The sequence below is a fragment of the Dermochelys coriacea genome, chromosome 1 (genome assembly GCF_009764565.3).
Source record: "Dermochelys coriacea isolate rDerCor1 chromosome 1, rDerCor1.pri.v4, whole genome shotgun sequence".
Classification (NCBI taxonomy): domain Eukaryota; kingdom Metazoa; phylum Chordata; order Testudines; family Dermochelyidae; genus Dermochelys; species Dermochelys coriacea.
This window is the reverse complement of record NC_050068.2, coordinates 77,857,968-77,876,259: the sequence shown is the minus strand read 5'-3', so window position 1 is coordinate 77,876,259 and position 18,292 is coordinate 77,857,968. Positions and strand designations below refer to the sequence as shown.

General features: G+C 41.0%; 1 protein-coding gene across 3 annotated transcripts in view; it reads right to left on the bottom strand.

The window, feature by feature from the left end:
• BORA (BORA aurora kinase A activator) overlaps positions 1–18,292 on the bottom strand; it is a 46,638-nt gene that overhangs the window by 23,440 nt on the left and 4,906 nt on the right. For all 3 annotated transcript variants that reach the window (XM_038386862.2, XM_038386863.2, XM_038386864.2), the window contains exons 3-4: positions 17,515–17,621; positions 6,387–6,432 (exon numbers count right to left, since the gene is read on the bottom strand). In XM_038386862.2, the coding sequence (XP_038242790.1) occupies positions 6,387–6,432; positions 17,515–17,621 (153 nt within the window). The remainder of the gene's footprint in view (positions 1–6,386; positions 6,433–17,514; positions 17,622–18,292) is intronic.

Below are 18,292 nucleotides of genomic sequence, written 5' to 3'. Positions count from 1 at the left end.
CAAGAAATCATAACTGGCCAACAGGACCTGGTAATTTCAATTACAAATTGCAAGATAGCTGATAAATACAATTTAAGACTGACTAAATCTAGAGGGTTTTTTTCAGTTTACTTTCTTTTGTTGTTGTATATTTTGTGTTCTCGATTTCCCAGTTGTGGGTGTAACCACTAGTGACCCTGGTACAGGATGTGAACAGAAAAATAGAGCCCCCAGGGAAGGGACATGGCATTTCTCACCTGCTTTTTTGGGATGCAAGGACTTCTGTAGCAGGAATGTTATTCTCACTAGGTCCATTACAACCTCATTAATTGGGAGGGTTACTTTCTCTCAGGTAGAGGACTGAAGAATGTTAATTAGTGGTGGATTACTGCACCTCCTCAACAGATTTCTGTAAAGAGCCAGCTACCCTTGCAAGAAGGTCCTGAAACCCTTTAAAATTGTCCATATATCATGTGATAGGTGGGTCTACAGTCTCATTCAGAGATAAGGAAAAAATGGTAGGTCCCGGTATGTCAGCTGAATTTGGTGGATGCTACTCACTTCGTTCCTCAGTTTGAGCAGATTGAGATGATTGCTGCATCAGAGCAGCCGAGATATAGGAAGATCTCTCATAAGTAGGTGATCTTCCTGGATGATGTTCCAGCCTATATGGCCCCCAAGGATTCCAGTATGACCACATATGTATTTAAGACAAAGTCCTGGCAGCCCTGGGACAGAGAGTCATGGTCCATGTCCAGAATGGTATTTGCCATAGGATCTAATCATAGGATGAGTTTCTAGATTCCCTGCATGACCCATACAAAGTACGATAAGGTATTCTTGGTGAATACAGGCTGCAAAGTCTCCGCATCTCGAATGGTGCAAGGAAGAGTCTCTCTTCCAGGGAGGATATTTATTAGAGATCTATCTAACTGTCTCCAAACTGAATTTTCTTCAAAAAAAGTTTATCAGATTTTCTTCAGATTGGAGCTGGTCTTGTCTGATGGGACTCAGGTGATGTAGGCTCCATGCTGTCAGCAGCACTTCTGGAAACAGGCATGTCACGTACAGTGGTTCAGATACACCAAGGTCTAAAGCCAGTCTCATTGATTTAATCCATTAAAAAAAAATTTAGAAACAAACTTTTTTGGATTTTAACATCCTTTTTTTAAAAGAACTGATATATTGCATATTTGCTAGGGATGTGCAATTCCCCCCAAGTAAAAACAAAAATAAAAATGACATCTAGTGTGCCAGCCATTAATGGGCCTAACACTCTCACATGAAGAAAAGGAGTACTTGTGGCACCTTAGAGACTAACAAATTTATTTGAGCATAAGCTTTCGTGAGCTACAACTCACTTCAGAAGCAGTGGGGGCAAAAGTCCTATCTGGCTTTAAGATTAGACTCGATAAGTTTATGGAGGAGATGTTATGATGGATAACATGATTTTGGCTATTAATTGATCTTTAAACTACTCACGTAAATAGGCCCAATGGCCTGTGATGGGATGCTAGATGGGGTGGGATCTGAGTTACTATAGAGAATTCTTTCCTGGGTATCTGGCTGGTGAATCTTGCCCACATGCTCAGGGTTCAGCTGATCGTCATATTTGGGGTCGGGAAGAAATTTTCCTCCAGGGCAAATTGGAAAAGGTCCTGGAGGTTTTTCGCCTTCCTCTGTAACATGGGGTACGGGTCACTTGCTGGAGAATTCTCTGCTCCTTGAAGTCTTTAAACCACAATTTGAGGACTTCAATAACTCAGACATAAGTGAGAGGTTTTTCGCAGGAGTGGGTGGGTGAGTTTCTGTGGCCTGCCTTGTGCAGGAGGTCAGACTAGATGATCATAATGGTCCCTTCTAACCTTAATATCTCTGAATCATTACTCTCACATGAGGGGCAGTATTTGAATCCAGGGATTAGAATTAGCCATCCTTAAATTCCAGTATCAGGGGAAAATATATATGTTATATGCATATTAATTATATAAATTTCCTGGTTAAAAGAGAAGGCTATAAAAAACCCTTTGCCAGTGAGCAAACAACCAAACTATAAACTAGCTGGGATAGGAATATATACACAGGGAAAAAGAGCCAGCAGTTTGTGAAGAATGGACAGCAAGCAGTTCAATCTCAAAACCAGAGGTGTTGAGAAGGAACTGAGTGGCAATTGGTTTGATCCATCCTTTATACCCTCAGTGTGAGATACAAGAACATTCAGGGTGCATTCACAGCCACAATAGATTCCTATCTCAAACAAATGAGGTGTATGTGTACCATAAGTGGAACGTGTGAACAATAATTCAAAGAAGAATCAACCATTATTAACAAAAACTAACCACTAATGTCAAACACCCAACCAACAAAGCTATTATTTGAGGCTCTTCAACTCAGCAAGACCACAGTCCACAAGCTTACACAATTTATGTTTCAAAGGTAATTCCATCGGAAGGGCTAGATTTCATTTTTTTTAAATAAAAGCTTAGACTGGAACACAATTCCATAGCAATAGATGCATTCCATGGCAAATTTTCTGAGTGACAAAGCCCCTGTTTTTACTTAAAGGAAAAAAAAACAAAAATTCATTCAATACAATATTGTAGGGAAGGGCAATAACAGTAACAAGCACCCCCTTTTTTAGAATCTTAATTTTTTAAATCTTTAGTGTTAGACAGAAGAACCATACCCCTCTGTGACCTTAAAGAACCCCTCAATGCCAATTGGCAGAGCACTCACCACACTGTAACTTATCAGGCTTGATATACTCTAACTTTAAACACACCATTGTCAAAATATGTATCTAAGAGTTGCCAAGTAAAGTATCATATGTAAATGCTGGTCCAGAAAATCATTGTGTAATATATGCAAAGACATACAAGGGTTGCGTACAAAGAATTCTGATGTTTTGGAAACACGTTATTAAAATGTGTTTGGGAGGCAGTACATAAGCCTGACTGGTTTGACTGCAGGCAAAGAACAATGCAAGTACATTTACACAAGGTAAACATAGCAATCAAGTTAACAGCTTAATGAGCACACCAGTGTCTAAGCCTGCACCCCCAAGAAGTCTTTGTTTCTTCAGGCAAAGACAGTGGACTTCGGGGAACTACAAGAGGAGCAAAAAGACATTCTAGTTATCCATCATTTAGGAAATGGCACCTTGCGATTCTGTGAAAGTTGGATCCCCTCACCTCGAGGGCTAGAGATGCTGGCAAGTTGATTTAAGTGAGGAAACTGCTACGCAACGATTGTAACTTGCTAGAATTATACTGTAGTCACCAGAAAGCGTGTTTTATTTGTAACCATACCCATCTATTTTCTTGTACTTAATAGGACTTAAATCTGTGTTTTTTTTATTAATAAAAATATTCTTAGTTGTACTATAAACCATCACAGCTGTTATTTTGATGTACAGAGTGAGTCCTCAGATAATTTAATAGGCTGGTGTATATACTGTCTCTTTGGAGGCAGCAAACAATTTCTGTGAGTTTCCAGTGAGAGGGACTGGACACTGCAGAGAGATGTTTCTGGTGGAACTCAGGACTCAGTTTAGACTGGCAGAGCCTGAAGGAGTTTGCTGATGAAGAGGACAGACTGATGGGCAGACAGCTGACACAGTCTAATCTCCAGCAAAGCTCTCACTTGCGGAAGCAGAGGGGTAACCCAGAGCCTTTGAACAGAATGTCACGCCCTTTTCCTCAGGCTACCAAAGCACAGCTAAGTGGGTTTTGTTTGATTGCTTTACTTTACCTAATAATCCCCAAGACACTCCTCGGTCCTACCTACAATTCCCATTGTGCTCAGAAGCCATCAGTATGTTGGCTTCCATTGCCTCTAGTGTGATTTCATTTGGAAATGCCAAAGTAAGTAAGGAACCATACTATCAAAACAGGTAACCCACCCCGCCTCAACTTCCTCTATAGACTAGCATGAAGTAAGGTCAAACGAGATAAGAACAGAAAGGTTGGCTTTTTGGAGAAGCAAAAAGCAAAGAACTGCATTATTACAAATGAATGGAAACCTCACCAAAGGAGATATATACTAGGAGCCTGCTTCTTCTTTCAGACCAGCTCTGCACTGTTGCAAATCCACTGCTTCACTGGCTTTTGAACATTTGTACAAAGACCCAGACAGAAGCATTACAACAGCATCTTTAATCAGGAAATGCATTTGATTGTACCTCTCAAAACAAGGCAGCCAAACTACCTTAACTGCCCCACAGGACCCTACTGCTCATAGTTTTGATACATGTTCACCACAGAAATCAGCTTTACACATACATGACTTATTACATACGCTTCTTTGTCACTACTCTAAGCTTTTCCCTTTTCATGAAAATGTTCTAATAAGATATAGGCATATGAAGTTTGTATGTGGATATATACTAGCTGTGCTTACTGACACTTGGACAACTGGCCGCCACATGGAACTAGAGTCTGATCCTGCCTTAATAAGGAACAGGAATTTATCTTTGGCATACTATTTATCTAATCAGTTTATAAAAGTCATTTATGCATACTATGTATGGTCATAAAGAAAGCAGTAAAGCAGTCATTATCAATGGATTCTTGGGGGTTTTTTTGGTCACTGAAAAATTAAACTCGTAGAAGTTAACGTAATGTGGCTTTCTTATTTGCTCATCTGTAGCTGTGCTGTGGAGTGTTAAGGCAGTTTGAGTTGTCTGAAATACAAACTCAGTTCTGCATTTCCTGGTTCTCCAATGTTTAATTAATTTATTTTTTTAAACTTGGATGTTACTTAAATTGGATGTTACTTAAATGTACCTACAACCTTAATTTCCTCTTAACAAAGGTGCTTTGAGGAAAGGTGCTTTGAGGAGGAATACAAGGGTTTAAGCACTTAAAGTTAAGTGCCTAACATGGAAAAATTATTAGAAAAATGAATTACTTGCTCTTTTCCCTCCCATAACCGAGTTCAAGAGACTATGAAAACAGAGTTTCCAGAAGTACTGATACTTAAAAGCTGTACATTACAGCCAGCATTGAGGTGCAGAGGTAAGTTGCACCAATGCACTGAAGCAAGCTCTGGGGGGGAGGCAGAAGGACTGCAGGACCCAAAAGGGCAAGGAAACTGGAGTTTAGTAATAATTCTGGCCAAGGAAGACCTTGACAGAAAGAAATAAAAAAATCACCACACACACAAGCAGATTTGACTGGAAGCTAGAAAACATTAAAGAAAGAATACCCAAAGCAGGATGAAGGTGGACAGGTTGGAGAAATCTGCTCCCATGGGGAGCTCTTTCACTGACTAGAGCAGGGATCAGCAAGGCTCCAGGTCCAGGCTAATAGGGGCTGCGGGAAGTGGCATGGGCTGAGGGAAAGAGAACTGAATTTCTTCAGTCAGAATTTTATTATCTTGTAGAGATGTATTTTTAGATCCTAACCGTGACGGCACATGATCTTATGAAGTGTCTTATTGCATACCAGTCAATCGTCCAAGGTAAGTACCTATGAGGTGTTAGTACACTTCATGAAGAAAAAAAAAAAAAGAATTATGAGAAGGACAAGTTATGCTTAGAGGGTACATTTAAATCGGCAGACTTGCAGTACTTTTTCACGCTGTTGGTGCAGTAGAGCAGGGCTAGACAACACGGTGGGGAAAAAAAAGCATAATCTACACTAACTCTTCCACCATTCCTACAACCAGCACTAGTTCAATAATGGGAAGAGTACTAGTGTAGGCAACCCCACAAAAAGCAGTTCTCTCCTCCATACCTCTAAGGTGAGATTCTGGTAGAAACTCCTTTAGCTACGTTTTTGGCCCCATGACATTTGTGGCACAGAGTTGCCCATCTACCGGTGACAATTACTGAACAGATGACTGTTTAAATTCTCTTTTAAAAAAAGCAATTCAGGTCAGAAGTAACAGGCCAGCCAACTTTCCAATAAGATTTTTCCCCTCAGTGAAAAAGCAAAGATTGCTAGGCACCATTATAACTGCAAGCAGGACTTAGAAACATGGAGATTCAACCCCTGGGTATTTTGAAAACCGTCATCTGTTCAGGACATCTTTGGAGAGTTTATATCACAGGTGATATTTTTGTGAAGTGCTCTAAAAGACTTATGCCACATTTCAGGTCTAGATAACATGAAAGTTACAAAGTCTGCTTCTTTGGCCTAAAATTGTAGGGTGGAGGAAATCAAATAAAAGCCACAAATAAGGATTCCCATTCTAAAACTACAAGAGATAAGCACTAAACTGCATGATCTTCTACTAACCATTAAAATACCACATGCTCTTGGTGAAGAGCTCCCTCATACTTTGTAAAGTTAAGTTGCTTTGCAAAGATGCTAGATAACACTGAAAATTTACTTTTTACTATGGTTCCTTTTACCCATATACACAATATTAATATCTGATTTAATATCAATAACAATTTTAATTACCTCTTCAATGGCTTTCTGTCTTTTGTCTTCCATCTCTTTATCTATTCTAAACAATGCAAATGAAAAAAAAAAACAAATTACCAATGCCGTTACTGAATTTGATGGTTCAAGTAAATGAAAAGTACAATTTTTATAGAAGATTAAGATTAGCTGCCTTTTAAAATAAATCACAATTTACTCTATGTATAATATTCGTAATGTGCTGTGTGCAATTCCTTTGTATTCAAAATTGATAAGTGTGTACTGTACTCAGACAATTAGCAACTTTAAAGAAGGAGTTCCCACCCTGGGCAATTTTGTAATAACATTTTACACAGCAAGTGATTTACTTTGTAATCTTTTGTATATCCCTTTTACTATTATGAAAGATTTCTATTTGAATGAAATCTGTCTTGCTCAGAATACAGCTTCTCTTTCCACCTAAATCTCTGATTTTGAATGCTTCTATAAGCAACTTTTAAAATTACTATAAAATAGACTTAAAGAGAAACTCACTCTAGGATCAAGCAGGACAAGGAATTTGACCATAAGGAAGAAAGCTCTTTAAACAGAAAAAAAGTAAAACCAAAATGGAAAACAAATGAAGGAAGTTGTATAGATTTATTTGACATTATCTACTTCTTCCCCAATGAAAGGTTCCCTCTTCAAGTGGCTTATAAACCCATATTATCCCAGCCCAACGCAATAATCACATCAAATATCCGAGTTAAGATTTTTTTTATTTACAATCTCTAACACAAAATAGGCAATTCCAAAAGTAAGCTTGTATTAAATGGTATTTCCCCTAGTTCAAATATTTCTCACCCATATTCAAGTGATTTGTTCAGCTGTGCACAAATGGTACAGTTTCCTTTTTGCGTCACCATAACTGATAAAGCTTCACTATACCAGTCATTAGGAGGCTTACAAATGACAACCAACGAAATTCATACTAATAACTTTTGAAGAACAGCAGAGGCATAAAAATATTTATATGGAAGTTATATGTGAATAATCTCTTCAGACTACATAAATTACATATTTGGAAAGGACTGGGTACAGCATTTGGATAACTGATAGAATTATTAATTAGTATAAAATTCATAGAGGTCCTGATGATACCTCTTTCCCCCCCCCCCAAGAGGGGTCAGTCATGGCTCGGACTAGACTTGCAATATGTCAATATACAAAAGGTACCATCTACAACTAAGAGCTTATGATACTGCTAAGTTGTTATAGTGCACAAGTCCAGAATTAAGATAACATAGCAAAAGAACAGACCAGGCACCTTCACATGTCATTTATTTGTAAGTACAAATGATCACAAAAACAAATATCCCTGCAGGTCAGACTGCAAAGCCGAAACATGGGGACTGAAAAGGCAGCATCTAGTTAAGAAAAGAGTGAAATTCATAACATTCAGTGCAAGAGTAAGTGCTTTTTCTTTGGGCAGTGAGTTTGGCAAGTGCAAAGGCAAAAACAACATATGTAGTTGGCACCTAAAATATGAATCCTGTATGCATCTTTAAGCCATGGTCAAAATGCTACCCTGGCATAGTATTCATGTTGCTATGTGGCTTTTTGAACAACAGATACTTCATTCCATATCATCTAATCTGAAAACATCCTGCTTCTACTAGCGAAAAAAGAAGAGGAAAAAAAAGCCAGGAGACTTGCCTAGGACACCCCAAGCAAAAGAACATTTTGTACCAAATATACAGTAAAAATTACAAGAGACAAACAAGTGTGTTCTGGGTCTTTCAGCTTGAACTCATCAGCTGATCGAATACTACAGTGGAATTTGGGAATAGTTGAAGTTGCTAATACTGATTTCACAAACCTGTAATAAGTTGCCATTTATGCACGGAATAGGCAAATGTGTCCATGCTTACTTGAAAGTTTCCTTTCTTTGAGTAATAACGTCTACATATTTGTTACAATGGTACTTTAGCCTTCTCGCAGCTTGGAGACAAAACCACACCAGTCAGTCACTGGCAGCAGAGGATTATGTTAACTATGCTGTGAGGAAAAAGGACAGTTTCTCTTGATACAGCATATTCAACCTAACAAGAAACAAATTCTTGAATGTCAAATTCCATCTTTCTTCTGGATGATCCATTTGTCTCCAGATTGAGTAATTAGTAAGTCCACAGATCTGGACCAAAGAAAGGAAATTTCAAGAAAAAGGTTAAGGTTCCCTATTCTTCGTCAGGCTAAGATTCAAAGATGTGGTACAGTAGGATTGTCATAGCAGTGAGCCTCCAGGGTAAGAGGCAGGATCAGTCTTTAAATATGGGGATCCAAAACAAGGTAAATTTATATGATATTCTCCACCTTCCCCTGGGCTCAAAGGCATGGAGAAGGTTTTTGCCAAAAGAAAGGAAGTTGCATCAGCTAATATTGGACAACCACTATTATTCCTGGGGGAAAATACGTTCTGCAGGAAAGACAATGCAGTTACATCTTTCACCCACCAGGGGCTGCTGTAGCACCAGAAGAGAGGGCAGCTGGCTCATGGTCCTGAGCAGCCAGCTGTGGACAAGGAGGGCCTGAGGCCGCATTTCTCACAGCAACATGCCTGCAGGGCCAGATGAGAAGGCACGGGCTATTTGGGGGGAAGGGGGAGGATGGAGGGAGGAGAGGAGAGAGTGGACAGAGCAGAGTACAAAGGGTCAGGGGTTCAGAAGGGCAAGTGGGGGGGGGAAACAGACGGGGGAAGGGGCATAGGAGCTAGTGTGGTGAAAGCACTGAGCCAGGGGCTGAATGGGAAAGGGGTGAAGGGCCACATGGGACAGAGAGGGGGTGACTGAGTGGAGGTGCAGGGCCACATGGGGACAAGGGCAGATGTGCCTGACAATGGGAGAGGCTAGGGGTCAGCCAGGGTTTGCATGGGGAAGGGTCCCCAATTCCTTAACACTCCCCTCAACCCAAAAAACCCAAACTGTGCCATACTTCTCCCACCCACACCCAACAACCCTCCAGGTTCATTCCCAGGCTCCTTCCCAGCAATTACTTCCCTGTACCTCAGCTCCTCCCTTACTCTTGATTCCTCCAAGCCTTTGCACTGCTTCTGAGGGGTGCAGGAAATACATTTCTATATTGTAGTTTAAATGAATTATTACTCAAAGTTCTGTAGTAATATGCCTAGTAAGGAATCTAGTTGTCAAAAAAACATTTCCTGAACTTTTTGTTGTATGTATTGTAACAGACATGCCTGCTGACAGGTATTTTGAAATAAATTACCAAAATAATTGAAACTGGTGTGATTATATTTTTATTTTGACAAATAAAATATGCAGAATTTTAAAATACAGTGCACAGAATTTTTAATTTTTTGGCACAGAATTCCCCCAGGAGCACAATATGCTATTCTGAAAAGAGACTGTCAGTGCTCCTAAGAACTGGACTTTGACACTTAAGATGGAATATTTATTGAATTTACTCAAGAGAACAAAAACTGACCGACAATTGCAAGGACTCATTTTCATCATCATCACTCCTATAACCACATTGGTCGTTGGGGCACCATCACTGATGAGCAATCAACCAACTGTCTCCACCCCTGACAAATGCATGTCACAGCTTGAGTCTCCGCGCAGTCCATTCCTGTCCACTCTTATGTTGTCAATCCATCTTTTCTTCTGTCTACCTCTTTTTCTCTTCCCCTGTAGTGTCCCTTGGAAGTGTCCCTTGGATAGGCCAGATGATCTCATTACATGGCCACATCACTTTAGCTTGTGCTTCTTCATGGTCATCAGGCAGTCTTCATATGACCCAGCACATTGGGTGATGATATTGTGGACCTCTTTATTAGTGACATGATCGAAGTAGGAGATGCCCAGGATTTTACGGAAGCATCTCATCTCTACCACTCGTATTTTCTGTTCAAGTTATGCAGTAAGGATTCATGTTTCTCACGCACACAGAAAAAGGAAGATGACCAGTGCGTGCAGCAGTTTCAGTTTGGATTCCAGGGAGATGTTCTTATTCCTCCAAATTGGCTTTTGCTTTGCCACTGCTGCTGCTGTTTGCGCAGTTCTTGCCCAAATTTCTACCTTGGATCCTTCATCAGTGATGATTGACCCCAAATACTTGAACTGTTTCACCGTCTCCAGCTCTTGTCCACCGACAGCAATATGCGAACTGATCCCATCACGTTTGTCTGTCATCAGCTTAGTTTTCTCTGCACTGATTTCCATGACATTTTTTGCAGAGGTTTCATCCAATCATTTCAGAAGGTTGGCAAGTTCATCTTTGCTGCCTGCCAGGCCATCAATGTCATCAGCGAACCGAAGATATGAGATTGCTCACCCCCCATCCAATGCTGACTGTGCATATGTGATCTTCCAGGGCATCAGTCATTATGCACTCAAGTAGATGTTGAACAGTGTGGGCGAAAGAAGGGAGCCTTGCCAGACTCCAACAGCGGTGCAAAACCATTCTCCTATTGTGCCATTGATGAAAACTGCACTGCTAGCGTTGGCATACAGTTGTTTAATGGTAAGAATAAGCTTACGACCAACATTGTACTTTTTCATGGTTGCCCAGAAAGCTTCATGCCATATTCCGTCAAATGCCTTCTTGAAGTCAACAAAGATGTGGTAGCTATCCTGCTGGTATTGTAAGTACTTCTCACATTGTGCACGAAGGTTGAAAATCTGTTCTGTGGTACTTCTTCCAGCACAAAAAAGTCAGCCTGTTCTTCAGCGATGATATTGTCTGCTTGTGGCTTCAAATTGTTCAATATGACTTTCAACATCACTTTGCTGGGATGGCTAATTAAGCTTATGGTCCAGTAATTTTGACACAATTGCAGGCTGCCTCTCTTTGGCAGAGTGATGATTAGTGACTGTGCCCATGTGGGGGGGGGGCCCCACTCACCGGTCTGGTGAGTACATCTATTACTATTTCTCCTCTTAATTTCATCAGTTCGGCTGGGATATTGTCAATATCTGTAGCCTTTCTGTTCTTGAGCGATTTCATAGCTATCTCCACTTCTTTACATATAGTATTGGAAAGTTATCCTCCTCTGTTGAATTTGGGCTGTCTAAGACACTAGGATCTCCCTTTGTATGGTGGTTGTATAGATCAGAGCAGTAGTTTATCCACCCATTGATGATGTTGCTTTCTTCTGTAAGACTGTTCCCCTCTTTGTCTTGAATTGCGTTAGCTTTGGCCCATGTTTCCTTCGTCAGATCTTTTACAACTTGAAAGCCTTGTTTGCTATTTTTATCATTGATACACTTCAATTTTAGAGCATTGTTTTTCAATCCACATCTCCTTGGCCACCTTCATTCCTTTCTTGATCTTTCTGCCAATCCCTCTATATTTATCAGCTCCCTCAGTGCTGTTCTTGTCTTAAGTTTTCTTCTAATGTCACACATTTGTAGTATTTCATTTGTGACCCATGGTTTTGTCTTCTTTTGATGTTTCCCAAGGATGTCCATTGCTGACTCATTCATTACAGTGTTGAAATCGTTGATCATTGTTTCTATGTCTTCCTCTAGAGCAAGCAGAGGGGCAAATTTTCCACCGATCATTGCTTGGAATGACTCTGTAATGTTTTGGTCTCCAAGTCTAAGTCAAACTTGGTTCTTGTGAATTTTGGCCTGATGATTTTTCTTAGCCACAGCCAAAATTTAGCATGATAAGGTTGTGATCACTTCCAATATCAGCATCAGGGAAGCTCCTTGTTTTAGCTCTGTTAATCCCAGAACGAAATCGGTTTTGCACCATGATGTAGTCGTTCTGGCTGTGATGTAGACCATTAAGTGCATGCCATGTTGATTGTCTGGATGCTTTATGTGCTCCTAATGCGTTTGCAAGAACCAGATTGTTATAGTTGGCAAACTCCAAAAGTCTCAATCCTCTCTCATTGGTTACCGCATTACAGAAAGGGCCACAATAATCTCTCCAATCTGCTTGTTCATCAGTACCCACTTTAGCATTCCGATCTCCTTGTACCATCAGGATATCTTTCTTGTGTACCTTATTGGTGTCTTGGAGCTGATTGTAAAAATCTTCAAATTTGCTCATCATCATAGTCAGCCGTAGGGGCGTAGACTTGTACCACTGTGATATTAAACAGTACTGCCTTTAGATGGATGGAAATAAGCCTGCTGGACATTGGGTGGCATCCTAATACTGAATTCTTGATATCTTTATGCACAAGAAATCCTACGCCATTGACATGTTTGTCCTCCCCCACTGTAATAGAGTGCATGACCTTCTATTAGTACCTCTCCAAAGTTCTTCCATCTGACCTCAGAGATTCCTAGGAGGTGACAGGTGTATTATTCCATTTCATACGCAAGTTCTTTCAACCTCCCTGTTTGTCTCAATATCCTTACATTCCATGTGGCTATGATGATGATCTCTCTTCCACGAATCCTCTTTGTTGGGGTTACACCAATAGTTTACTTGTTGCGTCTGCCCTGATGGGAGACAGATGGCGTGGTCATTATTAACCCAGACTACAATCAATCCGATATGGACATCGACTTCATCATATGGTGCGTCTTGGGCAAATTTCTAACCTGGCAGAGCTCATCCCAGTCCAGGCAGTCCCCTTTTAGTTGCCGCTTACGAAATGTAGGAGCAGTGAGCCTATTCTGTCCCTGGACCTACAAGGCATTTGTGAGGACTACTTGTCTGAATTAAAAGTATAGTACTGGGTTTCAGTGAAAAAGGTTTCCGTTTTCAAATTTAAAAAAACCACCTCACCTTCATCTGACTGGAGCTAAATAACCTTTCAGAAGCCTACCTAATGGACAAGGAGTATAACACCACCTGCTGCAAGGGATTCAATCTGGGAAGTGCTGTAAGAAGCAGAATGAGGTTCCCAGGTTGTGTTCTATGACTTTACAGAGCTGGAATTAGGTTAATTCTCTAAGGAACTATTTAATGTTGGGATTTGTTCAAAGAAAGGAAGTTTTGTACATATTAAGAACATTTCACTATGGAGACGTGACCTTTTTGCATTGACAATCATACATCCAAATTAAGGACCTTCTGAAGGAATCCAAGGTTATGTTTCACATGTTAAACCATGGCTTTACACCAAAGAACAGAATAGCTGTATTTCCCCCCCCCCCTTTTTCTTCTCTTTTGGGGTCCAGGAAAGCAATAATCACTTTATCCATGTATTCATTTTAAACCTATCTGGTCCCAGATGGAGAACTGGTTTTGCAGTAGCTCCAGTGAGATACTGGATCTTCTAATGTCTCTGCTAGGTTAATGAAGTTTGAGAGCCATAGACTCTTTACCCAGAAAGGCATAAGCAATAACACTTCTGCTCCTTCACTCTGAGGCAGCTCTGGAAAGATGTATAGGAGGAACCTTACTCAGCTTTGAGATATCTTTCACTACTTTACATCCCAGTTCCTTATACTCAAAGGGCACTTTTGCATCTGAAAACAGTAAAAGGGCTGACCTGGACCAGCCCACCAAATTGACTTATAATAGTAAGATATTTCTATGTATAGTAGCTATTCTGATAATCCGACTATGGAGTTGACCTAAACGTGTTTTCCCAAAGAGAAAACCCCTATCAAACACATATACTATTGCAAACAGAAGAGGCCCATTATCCATGGTAGGAGCAGACCTTAATCAATCGTTGTGCTCCTGGATGATGTCCTCCTTTTCTGATGCCCATTCCCTGAACTAAATCAGGAAGTTCTCTTAAAAAAAAAAAAAATCTCTGCATTTACCAGTGTGGGGAGTGGAAAATATATGACACAAGCTAGCTCTGTCAATAGATGAGACAAGGCAAGATGTGGAGGGGATACCTGGAATTACTGGATAGGTATATGAACTCTGAATCATTGAGACATGCCAGTGTATGAAACCAGAATTCTCAACAAGCTCCAATAAGTACTGGATATTTGTTTTTTGACACTACTTTCTTTCCATTATGACCATCATCTTCTGTTAAAATTGTTCCAAAGCGAGAACTTGTACCTGTGATAGTACTCGTCCTCAGTCCAGGCTTACGACTGATTTCCCGGCACCATGGTCTTTGTCCTAAACCCAAGATACTCCAGAAACCATATCACTCTGTATTTGTTTTATCTTTGTCTCTACAGAGTGATATGGTTTCTGGAGTATCTTGGGTTTAGGACAAAGACCACGGTGCCCGGGAAGTCAGTTGTAGGCTTGGGCTGAGAGTGAGTACTATCACAGGTACAAATTCTCGCTTTGGAATAATTTTAACAGAAGATGATGGTCTGATCAGAAAACTGTCTAGAAAAAGATTAGTGAATTTCTGCCATCCCTAAAGCCAATATTATTCTTAACATTATCCTGTTAAGATAACGGTAATGGCTGAAATCGAAATGGTAGTGACTGAAGCTGGGAACAGAAAAGGGCTGCCATTCATTTGCAAACCGTAAGAATTGTCTGGGAATTGTAAAATGGGAACGCTTTGAAGACAAACCTTTTTTAGGAACTTATTTAGATGTTTCAGACATAGTGCTGCTTTGCTTGTCCCTGATTCTTTGAAGTTAGAAATAGGATGGGGAGCAGGTTGCAATTCTCCAATCCAAAGTAGATGATTAATAATTTCATTCATGTTTGGGGCTTTCCATGAGTTACTGAGATTGAGAAAAGACAAAATTGTTCTTGTAAGTCTTGCACAGCTCCACAACGTCCAGTGCCCTCCTTTGATTAAAGCTACAAGTAGCCTTTTTGCTCCCAAATGGCTAGAGTCTGGCACCAAATCAAAGGTCTAACTCCTGACAGGGCTGGCTGTGAGATCTGAAAGCAGCTCTGACGCAACGAAGGGCAGCTACCGACCCTCCACGAGCTACTCCTTGCTAAGGGCATTTTCTTCTGTTGTACTTTCTTCACTGATTCAGCTTGTCATATGACCTGTGTTCCTTTCTGTAGAGTCTAGCAGGAGCCAGATTCTGAACAGACTTTTCTGATGATTCTGAAATAGTCTCACCTTTTAATAGCTCTCCACTGTATCACTAAGATAGTTGGGAACTGATTTGTCTGGATATCTGATTCCAAGTATGAAACAGATTTGAATCCTGCCTCTTTTTCAGGGAGAAGCCTCCATCTAGGCTGCATGATATTTATGTTGAGAGGGACCATACTTGCAACACTCTCCATACATTATTAGCATCACTTCTGAAAGGATCCCAGGGGCACTCCAGGTGCCAGACAGCAGTTAATATTACTTTTATTTATTTTTGTAAACCTGATTCCACCTGAGTTTTCATGTCCATAGGAAGGTGCTGAGACAATGCCTGCCTGGATTTGGCTGCTTGTAGAGTGTTTGTATAGCGAGACCATGCTGAGGTAAAAATCTCCACCAGTTATTAGAAAGGCAGAGTTCCTGATCACCTGGAAAAACCATCCCCTTTACCTTAGGAGTAACACCAGGTTAGACTTAGATTGGTCCATGCTGAGGAATCTACTAGCCTTATAAAATGGAGGCCAGGATAAGCCTCTGACTGCAATAAGGGTATATCTACATCGCATGCTTCTTACATACATACGTACGTACATACCTGCATAGCTGGCCTAGAACAGGTACAAATAGCAGTGTAGCTGGTGAGGCAGGGCTTAGGCAAGTAGAATAAAGACACATCTGAAGGGTGTGGGTCTGTATTTGAGTGCATACCCTACACACACTATTTGCTCATGCCATGCCTCTCCTTTTGCATTGCTATTTTCAACAGTACAGTGCCTTGGTGCCTCCCCACTACTAGAGTTTCTCTCCTCCATAGGAAAAAAAACTCTCCCAAAGAGAAAAGGCTCTGGCAGGGGATGGCAGTAGGGAAAGGATCCACCAATTCCCCGCTGCTGGAGTATTTCTCCTCTTCAGAGAAAGGCTTTGGAAGAGTCTCTCTCTTTGCCATAGTGAAAGGCTCCCACAGCAGCAACTTGCTGAAGCCTTTCTCTGCTGCCTCCCCTCAGCCAGAGCCTTTCACTGACACATATAACACATAGCAGTAGGGATGCAATCTGCTTTCCACTGTGGGGTATAGCTACGTGCCAACACTAGTGGTATGTGGTGTAGATGTAAGATGAAACAGGAAATGCAAACACATCCTTTGCCCCTGGCTTTTCTTGGCTCCCTAAAGCTTTTAGAGGCACCAGACATTGCAAAAGCCTCAGAAAGGGAAGGGAAGTGAGGGGACAATCTGCCCAAAAAGGCAAACACAGCTCTGGGCCAGAATTGAAATTATTAAGCTAAACTGTTAGTATGAAAGCTGAAATAAAAGTCTGACTTTTTGCCTCACAAAAGCTCTGCCAGAGGGGGTGTAGCCTCTGGCCGCTCCGGAGGCAGAAAAAAAAAAAAAAAAAGGAAGGAACTTTGAGAAAGAGGCAGGGGGTGGATGGGAGGGGAAGCAGAGAGAAAGCCCTTTCCCTCCAGTTAGTGACTGACAGGCCTGGTTTAGCCCCTAAGGGGCCAGCTGGCTAAAGTACCATTGTAACAGATCTGTGAACCTTTTCACAAGGAAGAATGAAGTAACAGCCTCACTTAAGTATTATGCCACAGCACATAGACATGAAAGCCAACTTAAAAACAAAATTCTAGATAAAAGCAACCTTATACGGACAATAGCTTAATACAAGATAATGTTTATTAGATTGGGGTGGCCAACCTGAACCTGAGAAGGAGCCAGAATTTACCAATGTACACTGCCAAAGAGCCACAGTAATATGTCAGTAGCCCTCCCATTAGCTCCCCCACCCCCAGGGCCTCCCACCCACTGGCAGCCCTGCCTATCAGCACCTCCCCCCCCCCCAATCAGCAGTTTTGTGGCATGCAGAAGGCTGGGGGGATGGGTGAGGGGAGCAAGGGCACTGCAGGCTCAGGGGAGGGTGCGGGAAGGGGTACAGTGGGGGCAGGGCCTGTGGCAGAGCCAGGGGTTGAGCAGTGAGCATCCCCTGGCACATTGGAAAGTTGGCACCTGTAGCCCCAGCCCTGAAGTCGGTGCCTGTACAAGGAGCTGCATATTAAACTTCTGAGGAGCCGCATGTGGCACCGGAGCCACAGGTTGGCCACCCCTGTATTAGATAAAGAATATTGAATATTTATATGAACATGAATAAAACAGCCATGCACATAAGGACAGCTTTCAAGTATTCAAATATCAGTTCAGTTCATTGCATAAAATAAAAAGCAACTTACCTGGCATGACTTAAATACATTGCCTGACGCCGAATATCTTCAGAGTCAATTTCAACAGGATTTATTAAAGCAAGTTGATCAATAGACCACCTAAATTTTCCTGGAGTCTGAGAAAGGAATGAACATCACAGTGAAGTATGTGGGGCTTACTATTCTAAACAGACAGAATCAAAAACACAGAACACACATCTTTAAAAAGAAGCCACATTGGAGCCAAAACCTCCTTATATAAATGAGCTAAAACAACAGTCATTGTTTCAGTCAGCTAAGTGAGCTACTTAAACTTTAAACTACAGAATCAGACCAATTGACCTTGTAATCTATTTTTGTTTAATGGTCATTAATAGATTGCAATTATATGTAACATGAAACAAAGCATAGCATATTTAGCATTTATAGAGTGCTTTGCATCTTAAAAGCACTTTATAAACATTAAAACCTCAAAAAACCTCCATAAGAAAAGTACTATCGCACTTTTACTGATGGGAAAATTGAGGAAGAGAATGTATGTGATATCACTCGTCGAAGATCACACAGAGTTAGTGTCAGAGCAAGGATTAAAACGGAGTGCCTATTTTCTAGACCCATGCTCAGTCCACTAGATCAAATTGCCTCCCAGTGCTCAAGCCTTCTACCACCTCTTCCTATAAGGAGATTTAAAAAGTAGAATAAAGCTTGGCCAATATTTGGATGGAAAACCTCAAATTGTTATAGAAATGAATGTAGGGATTCAGAAGGCATGGTCCTTCCAGAAATTCAGCATGATGTTTAAAGGTTC